Raw genomic sequence first — 17,504 nt, forward strand, 5'->3', positions numbered from 1 at the left:
ATAAAAAAATAAATAAATAAACGTCTAGAAACCTCCATCTTAAATTATGGCAAGTCATAGGAAGCTGGAAATACAGAAGCAGGCAGGGAGTTCCAGAGTTTACCAGTAGAAGGTATGAATGATTGAGAGTACTGGTTAACTCTTGCATTAGGGAGTTAGACAGAATAGGGTGAAAGAAGAAAACCTTGTGCATTGAGGCCACAGGAGGAGTGGAGGCATGCAGTTAGCAAGATCAGGAGAGCAGTTAGCATAAAAATAGTGGTAGAATATAGCAATAAATGCAACATTCTGGTGGCAAGAAAGAGGCTGAAGACAATCCCACTTTGGAAATTAAATAGTCAAAGAATTTCTTATAATCAGAGGAGTTAGGGGAGGTAGACAGCGCAGATAAATTCAGTTACAGAGTGACTTTTGAGTCGTAAGATTCATGTTCACAATTGCATGACTTACTCTTGTGATTTTTATTTTTTTTTTATTTGTCGTTATTCTTGTGTTAACTGAAACTTTCTCTGGTTTCTGCAATAATAAAATAAGTTTTTTTTTTTGTCAAATAAAAATATTCAAGATAAACCATTTATTGAACTTTAATAGGAAATTGAAATATATTCAGCAACACCCACATTATTTTCACTATATATATATATATATATATATATATATATATATATATATATATATATATATATATATATATATACTGCCTAGATAATCACTTAGTCATTTCTTAATGTAATTGTACATACTGCTTTAGTGTTTATGCTTTACAAAGTAACCACCTTCAAGATTTTTTTTTTTTTTTTTTACTTTTTTTTTACTTTTTTTTTTTTTTTTTTTTTTTTTACATTAAGGCTTATAGCACCTGTAGGCTCACTTAAAGAGTGTGTAGAAAGCGCTGTTTAGCTTCCACCCATTAGTGGCGCAAGCAATTTTATTTATAGTGGTACCCATATTAGGGCCTATATCACCACCCAAGCTCATCTTGGGTGTAACCACCTAGAACCTGGGTATCATGGTGACATGTAAATAACTTTAAACCACTCGACAAATGGCAAAGTGTTTAAGGCTGTATGTGGTGGGATTCGAACCAACGCATGGACGTATGCCCGATCCCACTCTCACCACCTTATCCACTACATCACCATCTCCCTATTTGTACAATCTTTAGAAACATATGATTATTGGATTTAAATGGTTCCAATGAATAATAAAGGTGAATGAGACTTATTTGACTGCATCAACAATATAAATTTTCATGCACAACAGTGTAGAGCAAAAAGAGTAGGTACTTCTTTGGCAAGGATGTACAAGGATGGAATAAGGTGAGATGGAATTGGATAAAGAAAAGGCTTTTTATATGATACTTTGTGAAGTTCTCTGCAGTGATTTAGAGACATTAGAGCATGATGAAGAATCAGCAATGCTATGGCAAATGTTGGCCAGACCAGTAAGGAATAAGAATACAAAGGATTGAGTGCAGTAGTTAGATGATGAGGAAAATTCATGTCAATTTGACCATGAGAGAGAGAGAGAGAGAGAGCAGGGGGGACTGGGTGAGCCATATGCAGATACTAACTGAAGCAGTATTAGTGGACAGATAAAGAAAGATGGGGAAAAATAATCGTTACCAAAAATGAACATGAAGCAAACCTTTGAAAATGGTGATGATGGTATTCTAGTGATCTAGGTGACAGTGCAATCCCGTAAATGCATAATCTATCTATAGTAAATCCATAACCATTTTTGAGAACTGGCAAAATTCCTCCCTTGTGAGTTTCTGCGACTGCACACAAGCCGACGGGGCATAGCTAGAGGTGGTCTTGGTGACGGTGGCTCGACTCACATACTCCTCAGGGTCCATTATGTCACTGGGTTGGGGCACTGGGTCCTGATGGCCTTGAGAATGTCGTACAGCATCTGCCCTGTGTGGAGAGTGATAGTAATGCTTACCATACCAGTATCTTGAGAAGTAGCTTTTAAGATACTATTGAACCTCGATAAATCGGATCCCAATAACTTGGATATCGTGATAAGTCAGACTCTGACTGACTCAGGGACTAAAGTCTGAGTTGAACTCCCCACCCAGGTTTTTTTTAAGTTTTTTTTTCACTCTTCTGTACCTTGTTTTCTATTGACATTATCAAAAATCTAATTCCAAAGAAAATTACATTTTAGTTGTAGATTAAAATAATACCAAACAAAAGTCAGTTGGAGTTTATACCGATTTTGTGAAAATTTTTAGTGTTAAAAACCAATTTGAGATATTTGCTCAAAGATTTTTCATAATTTCATCCTTGTTTTGCTATTTGTATTCATGTGATTCATATGAATACACATGATTGTGTATATAATGGTGACTTTCTGGAGCATGATAAGATGATATGCATCATCTTATGCTGAAGTGCTGAAGTGAGATAATGATACTGTTAAGTAATTATTATTCATCTGCTCCAGTTTTATACCTCTGTCTAAACATAATCTTTTGTAATAGTGTTTTTGTGAGTTATATGATGTATAGTTGTCATGATGAAGGTAGTGAGGAAAAACAGTGTTTGAAAACATCATAGCAGTCTTATGATATTGAGAGAGTATGGAGAAGAGTGGCAGTGAGGCATGGGATGAGGTGAGGGTCTCCGAGGGGGAGATAACACGCATGACAGGGGGAACCAAGCAGCTGTCAGCCACAGCTGTCTTGCAATGATACGTTTGTTTCTTGTTGTCTTCTCTTCTTGAAGTTTCTGATTTTAATTCTTGTGAATTTATGCCTGTAAGGGCATTATTTCTGAAAAGTAGAGAGCTAAATGATGCACCTCCCCCTCTTGACGCCTGACCACGTACTGTGTAGGGTGAGTCATGCTAAGATGCAACCACTTGAGATATTAAAAAATGGCTTCTTAGTGGGAAAAGTATTTCATTATAAAAAAAATAAATAAATAAACTACACCATCTGGTAATTTAGGATCTGAAGGTTTTGGAGAGAACAGTAATCCCAACATTTTTAATCCCCTTAAAATTAAATAAATAAATCCTGCACCCCCCCCTAAAGTCCAAGTTGAATTGCCCACTTTTTTTTTTTTTTTTTGTGTGTGTGTGTGTATTTACCTAATTGTATTTACCTAATTGTAACATACGGGAAAAGAGCTATGCTCGTGTTGTCCCGTCTCCATATCTATTAATGTCCAGCTTTTTCTTAAAATCATGAATATTCCTTGCGTTGACCACTTCCACGTCTAAACTATTCCATGCTTCCACCCTTCTATGAGGGAAGCTATATTTTTCACATCTCTCCTATAAGTGGCCATTTTAGTTTTTTCCCATGCCCTCTCGACATTCTTCCATTCCACATACACAGATCTTCCCTATCCATTTTTTCCATGCCAATCATCACTCTGTATATTGCTATCAGGTCTCCCTTTCTTCTGTTTTCCAGGGTTGGAAGTTGCATTCTTTTCAGTCTGTCTTCATAAGTCAAATCTCTTAAGTCAGGCACCATTTTCGTTGCAGCCCTCTGTACTTTCTCTAGTTTCCTTATGTGTTTCTTTAAGTTCGAGCCCACTGTATTGTTGCATATTCAAGCCTCGGTCTTATCATTGCAGTAATTATTTTCTTCATCATTTCTTCATCTAGATATACGAACGCCACTCTTATGTTCCTCAATAAGTTCAATACTTCTCCAATTATTTTGTTTATATGTCTCTCTGGCGATAGGTCATTGGTAATTGTCACCCCAAGGTCTTTTTCTTCATGACTGGTTTTATGTCTTCATTTCCTATCTTGTACATACTCCTGATTCTTCTTTCACTCTTGCCAAACTCTATTTTCTTGCATTTTGTCGTGTTGAACTCCATTTGCCATGTACAGCTCCATTTCCATATTCTGTCCAAGTCTTCCTGGAGTAGTTCGCAATCTTTGTCACATCTCACTTTTCGTAACAATTTTGCATCGCCTGCAAATAGGCTCACATAACTGGACACCCCATCCACCATGTCATTTATGTAGACTGCGAACATTACTGGTGCCAACACTGATCCCTGTGGAACTCCACTCTCCACCAATCCCCATTCTGATGGTCTGTCCTTAATTATTGTTCTCATTTCTCTTCCTACCAAAAAGTCTTCCATCCATTTTAGTAAACTGCCATGCACTCCTCCTACCATTTCAAGTTTCCAGATCAGTCTCTGGTGTGGTACCTTATCAAAGGCCTTTTTTAAATCCAGATATATTCCATCAGCCCAACCATCTCTTTCCTGTATTACATCTATCACCCTCGAATAGTAACATATCAGGTTTGTCGCATGAACGCCCTTTCCTAAAACCAAATTGACACTCACAAAGTATGTCATTTTTCTCCAAGAAGTCTGTCCATCTAGTCTTCACCACCCTCTCACACATCTTAGCTACCACACTTGTAAGTGACACTGGTCTATAGTTCAATGGGTCTCTCTTGTTACCTGATTTATAGATTGGGACAATGTTAGCTCTTTTCCAGTCTTGGGGCACTACGCCTTCCCTTAATGAGGCATCAATTACTTCACAAACTTTTTCTGCCAATTGCTCCCTGCATTCTCTTAAAATCCATCCTGATACCCCATCAGGTCCCACAGCTTTTCTCACTTCTAAACTCCCCATCATGTTCTTGATCTCCTCCACAGTTACTTGAAACTCCTTCATAATCCCTTTCTGTTCCATTACCAGTGGTTTGTCAAAAGCAGTCTCCTTTGTGAATACCTTCCGAAAGCATCCATTCATAGCCTCTGCCATTTCCCTGGGATCTTCACTGTATACTCCATTTACTTCTAAACTTTCAATACTTTCTCTATTTTTGATGTTGTTGTGCACATGTCTGTGTGTGTGTGTGTGTGTGCGTGTGCGTGTGCGTGTGCGTGTGCGTGCGTGCGTGTGAGGGGAAAATTTGTATGTCTGACATTCGCATTTATCGGCCCAACCTTGCTTCCTATTAGTCCAAGTTAGCAAGAGTCAACAGTAGTTATGAATCAGCCTTCAATCACAACAGAGGAATTGAAGGTACAAAAATCTAGAAATATTCCAGAAGCTGTCTTGAAGAACCATAAAAGACTGGCAATATATCACAAACCCCTCTAAAGTTAAACTCACTGATAAATCAATTATTAGTTACAAGGCCATATATTTATTACCAGTTATTGATTATCAGTTATCACCAATAAGGTTCTCTATCAATTTATTGGCTCCAGTGTCACAATAATTTATTTTACTGTCCCCAGCTATGCCAGGGATGAGGGACAGTTGTATTCATAGTAATGATACTATTTACACTCAATAGTTAGTGTTGCTGTACATGATGGTTGTAAGATTTTTTGTGATGACTACATAGTACTATATGCAATGTCTCTGTCTCCTTATGGTATTTGCTTGCATGGGTAAGAGCAATGTGTGACGAAGGAGCACCTACCTGATATTCAGTGTGTTCCTGAGTTGTGTCTCCAAGGCTCCTTCACTGACATCCAGAGATACAAGCTCCTGGAACACTGAGTGGGACTTGGGCACATTGACATCCTTGGCAGGCTGTTGGGACAGGAGTGTACAGCATTAGGTTGTGACTGCATAGATACACCCATCAATACAATAAAAAAAAAACAATAAATAACAATAATAGTAGTAATGCAAAAGATTGAGCAAGTAATTGACATTTGTAAAGTTGTTCATTAATACATTATCAAAGTTTCTTTGTCAAAACTGCAGAATTGGGAAACTTACAATTATGTGAATAACGATCATGTTTCTAGCTTTGAATTAATTTATTTATTATTTTTTTTTTATTAATATTATTTATTTATTTTCTATTATTATTATACTGCAGTTACTTCGTTAATTTATCATGGGTGCCATAAAGTACCATAAATTGCACACATGCTAGAATGACAGCAAGACTTTTCATCATGCACTGCCTTGAGGAAACATACAAGTTTTTTGGTGCATGCATTTGCCTCTTTATTTTTGTTGCTTGTTGAACTCTTGGAGAACATGAGGAAATTAAGAGTAGCCTCAAGAATCTACAAGACAGTACCTCTAGGAAATATTTCAGTGGATTTGTTTGTCTCTGCATATCACCAGCAGGCTACAGGTCATATACTGTACTGGTTAAACTATGTAAATGAAAAATAAAGGCCATGATGCTAGTCTTCAGATAAATGGATTAACTTCAGTACAAGCTTGAGATGGGTAGATTGCAGCCTTCATACCTAATTGTACTATTCTTATCTTCATTCTCAGCTGGCTGCCTCTCTAAAAACAGTTATTTTATGAATCAATGGAAGAAGGCCACATCAGTATGCCTACCTTTGTTTGTGCACACTAATACACACACTTTTCATTGTCACAACAAAGACTTTAAACAGTGCCAGAAGAGGTGACCTGGTTAACATTAGAAAGGTATGAGTAGAGCAAGTAGATGTTTAGGTGATACAATCCATTCACCCATCTGAAGCTTGCAGTTAGAGCCATGCAAAGCTCTAAGTCTGTAAAAAAAAGTGTGTCAGTGAAACTAAAGTTTCTGGCAGGAGAGGAAGGCCACTCTGCAAGGTGGAAAGGAAAAAATGTAGTAAGGCAGCTCATGGCCAGTCCTGCTTTCATTGTTGTTCCCCTGTCCTGTCATGGCACTACAAAAGGCTTTGGCTTATGTTTCTATGTCATGCCATTATTATAGAAATAGTAGATCAGGATGTATGAAAGAAATGTTAACAGAAGGAAAGGACTTGGACAAGTAGGGAGGCAGTGTTTGGATATGGAGCAGAGGAGGCTGTTCTGCCACTGCCACACCCTTGCAAAGACATCAGAGAGAGAGATTGATAGACTGTACCTGTCTTTTTAGCTTTGCATTTGTACTTGGAGAGTCCAGCTTACTCTTCACTAGTTGAGATAAATTGGGTTGCATCTTCCTGGTTTGAGCAAGTTGTGTTGCTACATGGAGAGTAGAGTAGATCTCTGGCTCATTATATACATTGCCAGTGTTGAGTGCAGTTGTGCCAGCTCGGGTTAGGTTCCCAGGAACCTTTGAAGTTTTGTTGTACTTCCCTTGTATGCTGGTACTATTTTTTTTATTGACACTTTGTTTTTTCTGTAGGCAAGCAGGGTTCTTCATCTGGGTGTTGACAAGGACGCGGAGACCATTGTCAGTGATCCTGTGGTGGGCCTGTGAGGTCTTGCCGGTGGAGTCCAGATTGGCGGTGCTGGATGCAAGATTGGCAAAGACATGCCTCTCTCCATCTTTCACTTCCATGACTCTGTTGCCTGGATTACAGAACACTCATTAAGATCAAAACATTCAGCCAAATGTATAATTATATGCAATACTTCAAAGTACATGGGTGCAGTTTTACTTTTATGCTGTCAAGAGGAAGGGCATTAAGTGTCTAATGTCAAGGCATCAGGTAAATTGATTCCCTGATTGCATTACAAGATACTCCCAATGCATTTTGGGAGGTAAGTTGATTTCCTGATTTCAATACAAGAAACTTCTAAATGTGTGTGTTTTCAATATCAGTATTCTTATTGGCAGTCCTGTCTTAACCTACTAACTTCCATACTATTTTGGAGCAAAACATGACACTTACCATATCATAATAAATGAGAATAGATTAATTAGAGATACCCAACATGGCTTTAGATCAGGGAGGTCCTGTCTTACAAATTTGCTCAATATCTTAGAATATATTACCAAGGAGTTAGATGATGGAAATAGCATAGATGTTATATATTTAGATTTTAGCAAGGCGTTTAATAAGGTACCGCATAGGAGGCTAGTGTACAAATTGAGACTACATGGGATAGGGGTAGGTTAGTTGATTAGATTAGTGAATGGCTTTCTGATAGGAAACAGAGAGTAGTATTAAATGGGGCAATGTCTGAGTGGAAGGAAGTGGTTAGTGGGGTACCCCAAGGATCAGTGCTAGGACCTCTTCTTTTCTTGGTGTACATTAACGATTTAGATATAGGAATTAGTAGCAAAGTATCAAAGTTTGCAGATGATACTAAGATAGCATGTGCAGTACAGGGTGAAAAGGACAATTACAGAATACAACGAGACCTGGACAGGCTGATAGCATGGGCAGACAGGTGGCAGATGGAGTTTAATTCTAAAAGTGTCAGGTTATGCATTTAGGTAAAGACAACACAAACTTTAGCTATGAGATGGAGGGATGTTGGCTAGAGGCAGTAGAGGAAGGAAAGGATTTAGGAGTAGTGATAGACAGGACTATGAAATTTTCAAAGCAATGTTTAGAAGCAAGAAATAGGGCAAATAGGATCCTGGGTTTTATAAATAGAAATGTTAGTTATAAAAGTAAGGAAGTGGTGCGTAGCTTATATAATTCCTATGTTAGGCCCCATTTAGAGTATTGCATACAGGCCTGGTCACCCCATTATAGGCAGGATATCAACATGTTAGAAGCAGTTCAGAGAAGAGCAACTAGGATGATACCAGCATTAAAGCGCCTGGAGTATAGAGATAGATTAAAGGAATTAAACATGTTTTCATTTGAGAGGAGATGTATAAGAGGGATATGATAGAGTTATTTAAAATGTTCTCAGATACAAACTACATAGATGTGAGATCTTTCTTTACCTTAGAGGAGGGAAGTAGGACTAGAAATCATGGCAGGAAGATTAGAAAGCAAGGCTGCAGGTTAGATATAAGAAAATATTTCTTTAGTCATAGGGTGGTAGACTTCTGGAATGCATTGCCAGAGAGGGTTGTAAATAGCACTAGTTTGACAATGTTTAAAAACAGATTAGATAAGCACTTAAATTTATTAGATTTATAATTATGTATAGCGCTGCATGATAGTTTTTATAAGAAATTTACTATAGTTAAACAAGACATGATCCCCATGTATGGGGATCACAGATTGTAGAGGAATTCGCTGCAGGACTTAGCCCTGTTAATAGGCCAAATATTTAAAATTAGTATATAATGTATTGTGTACTTGTAAGTGTATCTTTAAGTACTGATGACGAGGTCACAGTGCGACTGATACAGGAGATAACCTAGATGGGCCCTCGTGGCCCTTTGTTATCCTATTATTTATGTTATGTTATGTTATGTTAAAGATAATCGATAACACAGAATGACAGTTTGATGACTGATTGAATACGTAGATAGAAGAAAAAAAAACTGCCATCTACGTTAGTAAGTCCCGTCTAATTCTCATTCCATTTGCAAAGTTGCGACCTACACAAGTTTTTAGAAGGCACACACTTCCGTTTCCATGAATTGATCGAGACGTATTATACAAAATTCTTACGCGAGTGTCAGTGAGGTGGTGAGATAGCCAGGGTCAGGGCCAGCCTCGCAGGGCCTGCTGTGTTAGTCCTTGGCTCCTTGCACCAGCACTCGTGCTCGCTCTTGTACCTGAGCTCACGGCCAATAAACACAAGCTAAGAACCACACTATTTTCTTGACTGACAAGTGACAATACGGAAAATAAATCAAAGCGGCTCACCATTCAAATAAAGTAAAAACTAACATTTCAAATAAAAACTTGAAAAAATTATAAGCGCTAGAAATTATCAACAATGATAAAAGCACTTATCATTAGGAATTGTAGACGTAATAATTACTGGACAAAATACTTATGTAAAGGGAACAGAAAGCGGCTAGGTGAGTGAAGAGAGAGGAGGAGAGAAGACACTCGTTTGACTGAGCCAGAGTAACAGCTGTGCAGGATTTGAAAACAAGACGAGCTTCTGCGGCTGCTGTTTTGCTGCTGCTGTGGTGTTGATGTGTTGGTTTGTAAAGCAGTGAGTATATTTTAATTAATTCGTAGACTACAGTTTAGGAATTTGCTCTAGTCTTTGGTAGTTTAGTCGGCAGATACCTGAATGAGACCGTGATGTTTGGACAGGAATGATCCAAACACGCACCAAACAACTTTCCTCTGTACAGTAGGCAAATGATACACACCCACGTACTATCAACACAGCGTAAGTAATTGGGTCAGACAGCATAAGGATTTGTGATGGTGTGTTGTATATTTTCTCCTCTGACGTCTCTTATTTATTTATTTTTGTTATTTTATCTTTTTACCCGTCAACACATCGTAAGTAATCCGGGTGGGGATACTGGGTCAGACAGCGTAAGGATTTGTGATGGTCTGTTGTATATTCTCCTGACTTTTTTTTTTTTTTTTTTTTTTTTTTTTTTTTTTACCCAGGTTTTACATACTGATCGGTTTCATGTTTTTGCCACGTCCTTCTGACATTTTTAGTGTTCTTTTCCCTGATTTTACATGTCTCAAGGAACCCTTGCGCAAAAACAAAATTATATACCATATATTTCTCATTTAATGTGAAGTCAAAATCGGCTGGGTGGAGGAGCTGCGAAGGGGGAACCGGGAATCGAGGCAAATTTGCGGGACAGTTTCTCGGGGGACAGTGCCAGATATGTTAGGTTTGTGGCACTTGTAAAGAAACCGTCCTGCCCGCTCGTCTTGATTCTTGGCTTCCCTTTCGCAGCTCCTCTACCCAGTTGATTTGACGTCACATATATGGAGCCCCACTATTGGTCTCTCTCTCTCTCTCTCTCTCTCTCTCTCTCTCTCTCTCTCTCTCTCTCTCTCTCTCTCTCTCTCTCTCTCTCTCTCGAATATATTTTTAGATTTTTTATAGTTCTTATAGGCCACATCCACACCTCAAATCTGATAAGGTGTTGTGCCCACAAGCTTTATGGGTCCACAAAACATTTCACATCAACAGTCATCAACATCATCCCTTTTCGGCCTGTCATACATGTCATTTAGTTTTCTTTCCAAAAACTTCATTTTCAAGAACTCTCTGCCACACATGATCACACGCCCAATATATGCTTTTCCATAATCCACCCCATAGTAGCCATTTTTTTCTATTTCTCTCTTTTTCTGTATTCCACTGTACTTCCGAGCATTAAACATTGCAACACCTTCAATTTCTTCATCTTCGTCCATGTCCTCTATACTGCTGATTGAAGAATGACTGCTGTTCAATAGCTCAGCATCTTCCTCCTCTGCTGAACTGGGCTCCTTTAGTGGAGTGCTGTTGCAGAATCTCTTCCTTGATGTCCTTTCTTCTGGCGCTTTCCTTTTCTTTTCTAGTCTTTCCTTCAAACTCTTCCTGAAAGTCGTCAACATCTTCCCCAGATGAAACTTCTTTAATTTTTCTTGTGGTTCTGTTTTTGTTTTTCTTCTGCTTTCTTCTTTTCAAGGATCATCTTTTCTTTCTCCTCGACTGCTTCTAAGAACTCATCGTGCGTTATAACGCAACTGTGGACATCTATTTTTCTTCTTGACATTGTGTGCGTTGTACCATTAGTGGTTGGGTAGGGCTTTCTGAAAACATCTGCCATTATCTGCTCGAAAGAGGTTGAAGGGGAAATCATCTCTCTGGGAGGATTGACTTTCTTTGGAGTTGCTGGTTTATACAGATCTGGGTTGAATGTTTTCACTGGATAAACACTGCTGTCAAATGGATACAAACCATTCTTTTTAAAGGCTATTTTTACATTTGGGAGACTGAAACATTCATCCCAAACCTTGCCCACCAAATCTACGAATTCCCCTTTGATAGTTTTCCGAGCATAGTTTGCTGCTTGTCATTTGGCAATAGTGGTATCCCACCTGGTCTTCAAGGGCTTAAAATAGCAAACATTAAGAGGTTGCAGTACATCAGTGGTGTGAGGAGGAAGTTTAATGATGGTTATAACTAAAAAAAAAAAACATTAGGAAGCTTTAATTTAGCAAAAACATAATGAAAGTGTGGTGGTCCGATACACCCCGGTATACGAAATACATCAGGGTGAATCGGGCCACTCATTGAAGTGCCTATAGCACTAAAACTAAAAGTGATTTTTTATTTCTGATTAATGCATGCAAAAGAACAAAGAATTATCTGTGACCTGCAATTTTTTTAAAAATTCAACAAAATTTTGTGTACTTTCAGGAGTTCACCCCCCCCCCCATACGAAAATTTTGCAACTTTGAAAAACACACTTTTTTTTGGGGGGATGCCCTAGGAACCATTAGTTTTCGGTCAGGACCAAAAACTTTTTTAAGGTTGTTTAGATACTGAAGTGGGCTTTCAAGGTAAGTACTCACTTTTTTAAATTTTCAGATTTTTCATAAATTTTTTAGGAGTGGCCCAATTCACCCCAGCTGGCAGGGGGGACCAGTTCACCCCAGTCTACTCTAGTTAGTAAGTCTATCATTTTACCATCCTACCATGTATTGCCTTGATACTTTGCATTTGTCGAGTGGTTTAAAATTACCTACATGTCACTAGGATACCAGGTTCTAGGTGGTTACACCGAAGATGTGCTTGGGTGGTGATATGGGCCCTAATATGGGTACCATTATAAATAAAATTGCTTGCGCCACTAATATATGGAAGCTTAACAGCACTTCCAGTACTCTTCAAGTTACCTACAGGTGCTATAGGCCACAACATAAAAAAAGAAACTTGCCTAACCTAACCTAACCTAATTGATGACTGATGTTGATGTCTTTCTAAAGACAGGATGAATAAAATTTATAAAATTTCTAGTGGCGTTATAATACATTTCCAAGACATGTATGGATTGAAATTGTATACTGTGCTCAAAATGAAATGCCCTATCTGATAAGAGAAGTAAGAATTGCCACTGTTCCATAGCCAAAAGAGTAAAATATTTAAAAGTTTAGATACACTTCTATGTGAAGAAGCCAACTAAATGTACCATTAAAAAAAATCTGCAGTAGTACATAGCTCAATTAATTCTATTTGCATTGTTGACATGGGGGCGGATTCAGAGTAGGGGTTGGTGCACAATGCTAGGGTGAGCCTTCAAGGCCCCTCATGGGCCTTGGCATCTGTCCCCTGCTTGACAAATTCTGCTTCGTCTTTCCCTCTTCCCTAATTTTAATTCTCTCCCTACTTATCCCCCACCTCTTCTCACTTTTCTGTACCTTTTTCTATGATGTGGGTGCCGTGTCAATGGGCCGCAGGATGGCCCCAGTGTCAATTACAAATTGCCATTCTTTTGCTTTACCCTTACTCCTTTTGATGTTCTAAGGAGGGGGTACCCTTACTCCTTACAAGGCTCTAAGGAGGGGACCATTTATCTCCTCCACATAATTCACAGGATCATCGTGCCCGATGATGATATTCTGGGACTGCCCTTTAACAATCTTCAGACTTTTCTAGCTTTGCTGACGACCTGGCCTCTCTCATGACTTCAACTAAGGACCTCCCCCTCACCCAACTTCCCCCTCTCTCATCCCCGCTTACTACATCTACCTATAAGTTGTCCTATTTCTTCCTCCCCATATCCTTCTGTCCCTTCTTCATAACCACCCTTCAACCCTATATTCCACCTAAACTGCAACATTCAGCAGCTTATCTGCCTCTTAGTACTCTCAAAACCACAAACTCCTCCTCACACCCTCACTCCTCCATCATCTCTCAACAGATCCCTCCACTTGACCCCTTTAGCTCCCAGTACTAGGACAAATTTCAATATCCCCATGGCTGCCCAATACAATGCCAGCACACTACTATATCAAAAATGCTTGCAAAGACAAGTTGAAGAGGTGACCTACACCAGGCAGGATTGCTCTTGACTTATAATTGTAAACACAGAATCTCAATTTCAAAACATATACATCTTAAAGACCTCCAAGCAGGGTTGTTTTATTTGAATTAAGTGATTTTTAAATCAATTTAAATCAGAATTAAAAATCATGATTTAAATAAAAATTAAATGTCCTGTATTAGGAAATGTAATCTACTTGTACAGGACAAGCATCTACTCTGTTTTTCCTGTACTAGTCCTCATGTTATTGATAAGTTTGATAGTTGTGTTGCCATTTATGCCCTACAAGGTGATGTTTCGTTACTGTTCCTTAGGTACACATCTATACTCTTGCTGTTGCATTTGCAGGAATAAACATTCACATATAATTCTGAAATAGCATTTTATGTTTCCATCAATGCTCAGGGTGATGTTTAGATGAATCAGTTCATATTTGATGGGTATTTCTCTTTAAAAAGTGCATCATATTTTTGACGAGAAATGTAATGTTACTCAAAACTAATCAGGTAAGATAACTTCAATAAAACCCATTATTTATTTTATTTATTTATTTTTTTTTTCTAGTTTGTTTGCTGTTTCTCTTCTGCAACTGCACTCTACCTTGACACACAAATCTTTCAACAATAAGTCTGTTTAGTCAGTGAGCAACTCCAAAAATCTAGAGGCAAGACATACCATATGGAGTTAATCTTTGAAACACATTACTAACATTATTATTACTGATCTGAGAGATGATGAAGTGGTTGGAATACTGCAAATAGTGAGACAGACAGGCCATCCTACAATTTGTATCTTTCTCTTTCCAACTTTATCACAAGTTTCCTTTCCGACCATTCTATTACTGCTGTGGTAGACTGTCACTGTTCTTCTAAATCTATCAACAGTGGTGTTCTATCCTGACACCCACTCTCTTCCTGCTATTTATCAATGATCTTTTTAGGGACATGCTGCAGTTGAGATTTGAAAAGTTAATTTTTAAAAAAGTTACAGGATTTATGATGAAGAAATTTTCAGAATACTATAAACTACTTGTTGTCTTTGATGTGTATGAATATGAATGTGATAGAGTATTGACATCATGAATTCATGACATCATGCATAGAGTTCCATTCAAAATATCATACAGGCTTTATTTCAAGTTTATATATATATATATATATATATATATATATATATATATATATATATATATATATATATATATATATATATATATATATAATGTGCTTTGGCATAGACATACTTGAAAGATGCTGTAAGAAATGTAGAGAATGCTTTTTTTCAATTTTCCCCTAAGTAATAAGATGTGATTTTTTTTTTTTTTTTTTTTTTTTTTTTTTTTTGCATATCATGGCATCAAAAACAGCATGAAAAGCTATTATTTTGCCCCATTAACCCTTATGTTCTGGTGATTAAACTATTTTCCAATATCTCAAGACGGGTAAAAATGGTAAACCTAGAAATTGTCAGAAGACTCTTTGAATACTAATAATTATTTTCTCTTTGTTATTCTGAATACAATGATATACTTTCTAGCTCGATGTGACCTCTGAAAGTTTAGTTATTGCCTTATCAAGGATTCCTCCTTCGCCCGCTGTGTGATCCGTCAAGCAGAAACAGCTCGGTGAGCGATGACACCGCTCAAACACACTCTCTCTCTCTCTCTCTCTCTCTCTCTCTCTCTCTCTCTCTCTCTCTCTCTCTCTCTCTCTCTCTCTCTCTCTCTCTCTCTCTCTCTCTCTCTCTCTCATCTTGGAAGAGAAATTGTACACTTGCAATGAGAGAGAGAGAGAGATATTTCACCCCTTTTCATATAAGTTTCAAGCAAATAACATGTAGGTATCATTCTCTCTCTGTTTCACTGTTTGTTTGATCTGCTGCAGTCTCTGACGAGACAGTCAGACGTTACCCTACGGAACGAGCTCAGAGCTCATTATTTCCGATCTTCGGATAGGTCTGAGACCAGCCACACACCACACACCGGGACAACAAGGTCACAACTCCTCGATTTACATCCCGTACCTACTCACTGCTAGGTGAACAGGGGCTACACGTGAAAGGAGACACACCCAAATATCTCCACCTGGCGGGAATCGAACCCGGTCCTCTGGCTTGTGAAGCCAACTCTCTCTCTCTCTCTCTCTCTCTCTCTCTCTCTCTCTCTCTCTCTCTCTCTCTCTCTCTCTCTCTCTCTCTCTCTCTCTCTCTCTCTCTCTCTCTCTCTCTCTCTCTCTCTCTCTCTCTCTCTCTCTCTCTCTCTCTCTCTCTCTCTCTCTCTCTCTCTCATACACACACACACACACCCTTGATCGTCTTCCCAGAACACAAGAGGCACACCTGCGTCTCCGTGAGCCACTCTGGGTTCTCAATACAATGTTTGGAGTCTGTTCTCCATCACCACTATCTCTTGTCTTCTCTCTGTTCTGAGAAAACAGGTGGAACCTCTGAATCATTTTCCGAGTCTTCACTAATGCTGTCTTCGCTTTCTTCAGTTTCTTCCTCATAATCACTGTCACTGTAGTCAGGCTCAGATGCACTGCTAGATAAAAATTATCTGTCTTGTTCCATAGTGAGTTATGAACTGAGACGTCCCTTCGCTCTTATCAGGGTGCTTTCGACACGGCGGGTCGCTGGGGTTGCCAAGTGTCGCCCTCAGAATGGGAGAATAGCTTCGTTACCCCTAAATATACAGAGCTAGTGGCAACACTACGGGTGGAAAAAGAAGCCAGATGCTTCCACTCGCCATCTGACTCGAGAAACTGCACGTGGAGCTCAAACATGAGGCGCGAAAATTCTTGATTACAGGAATGATTGCCATCGCTACAAATGCACTGATGCAATCGTTCATATACGATCGCCGGAACATAAGGGTTAAAAACTGTCTAATCACTAGGGAAAAACTGGTCTGACAAAATGTTACCACAATCCCTGTCAATAAGTACACCATTTTTCAAGGCAGCATGTATAATGGTTGATTTTATACAGTTTTTTTATTTCAAAAAATCATGTTTTAAGATATGGCTCTTTAAAATTCTGAAAGTTTAGCACCCACGCTATGCGTTTTTCAAAATTAGATTTATCGTATGTTGTGTGTTGATCTATAGAGAAACAGCACACAAAAAATTTTCTAATTATTTCCACATCTAGTATTTCATTATGGTTTATTCTAACAGTCATTAGGCACCTTCCCTGTTCTCCATGAAACAATCCTCTCCAAGTAGATTTTTTGGTCCTAATTAAGAACGGCTCCTCCAGATATGTACGCTTCTCCCTCTGCTTTCTTCTTCTCCATCTCCTCATGTATTTTTCTAACTTTCTTTTCCTTGATGTCATCATCTTAGTTTCTGTTATCAAAAGTGAGATTCTCTTCTTGTCCCTTTCCTGGCGGGCAAAATGCCTCAGCTTCACCTGCCACTGAACCATCATCGCTTCCCTTTTCTTTTCATTTATATCCTATTCTCTCTTTTTCCTTCATCTCTTGCATCTCCTTCAGCTACTGTAGCCTAATTTGTTTATTTCCCATGTTGTAGTAAGAGGATCAGCAAAGAAAAGAAAAAAAAAGTGTAAGAGAGCCTGCAAGCAGGAGTGTGACATAACCTCTCCCTTCGCCTTTCTTTGTCGCACTGGCAGGGTGGTGTATGGCAAGGTGGGAAGGAGGCGAGCGATTTGAGGGTGGATCCTTACCACAGATACCAATATTAGTGGTAAAATAAAAAGGAAAACTAGGCAATATACTACAATGTTTAGAGGGTGTTTATTGTCACACTCACTTCATGTCATATGCCACTCATGTCCCTCAAAATGAGTGTTGCCATATGCATAGGCCTATGATTCATATACCATATGAATTTGAATGTTTTTCCTACAATAATATGCAGGAATTAAAAAAAAAAATTGTCATAATTTCCTAAATTTTGACTGCAGCATGCCC

At 38.5% G+C, this 17,504-nt stretch overlaps 2 protein-coding genes across 3 annotated transcripts in view; one reads left to right on the plus strand and one right to left on the minus strand.

Annotated features, from left to right (window-relative positions):
* The window catches only part of LOC123514075 (kinetochore protein Nuf2-like), a 35,728-nt gene that overhangs the window by 865 nt on the left and 17,359 nt on the right, over window positions 1–17,504 (plus strand). The window contains exon 1 of one of the 2 annotated variants that reach the window (XM_045271675.1): window positions 9,617–9,774. The exons of the other annotated variant lie outside the window; for it this stretch is intronic. The gene's annotated coding sequence lies outside the window, so the exon portion shown is untranslated. Of the gene's footprint in view, window positions 1–9,616; window positions 9,775–17,504 lie in introns of those variants that run through there. 2 annotated transcript variants of the gene reach the window in all.
* LOC123514076 lies at window positions 848–9,951 on the minus strand. The gene is made up of 4 exons (XM_045271678.1): window positions 9,852–9,951; window positions 6,836–7,266; window positions 5,429–5,541; window positions 848–1,919 (listed from the first exon to the last, which is right to left on the minus strand). Exons 2-4 carry the CDS (start codon window positions 7,253–7,255, stop codon window positions 1,718–1,720), a joined length of 735 nt encoding a protein of 244 aa, XP_045127613.1. The 5' UTR covers window positions 7,256–7,266; window positions 9,852–9,951; the 3' UTR covers window positions 848–1,717.

This window comes from Portunus trituberculatus, chromosome 37 (assembly GCF_017591435.1).
Source record: "Portunus trituberculatus isolate SZX2019 chromosome 37, ASM1759143v1, whole genome shotgun sequence".
NCBI classification, from domain to species: domain Eukaryota; kingdom Metazoa; phylum Arthropoda; class Malacostraca; order Decapoda; family Portunidae; genus Portunus; species Portunus trituberculatus.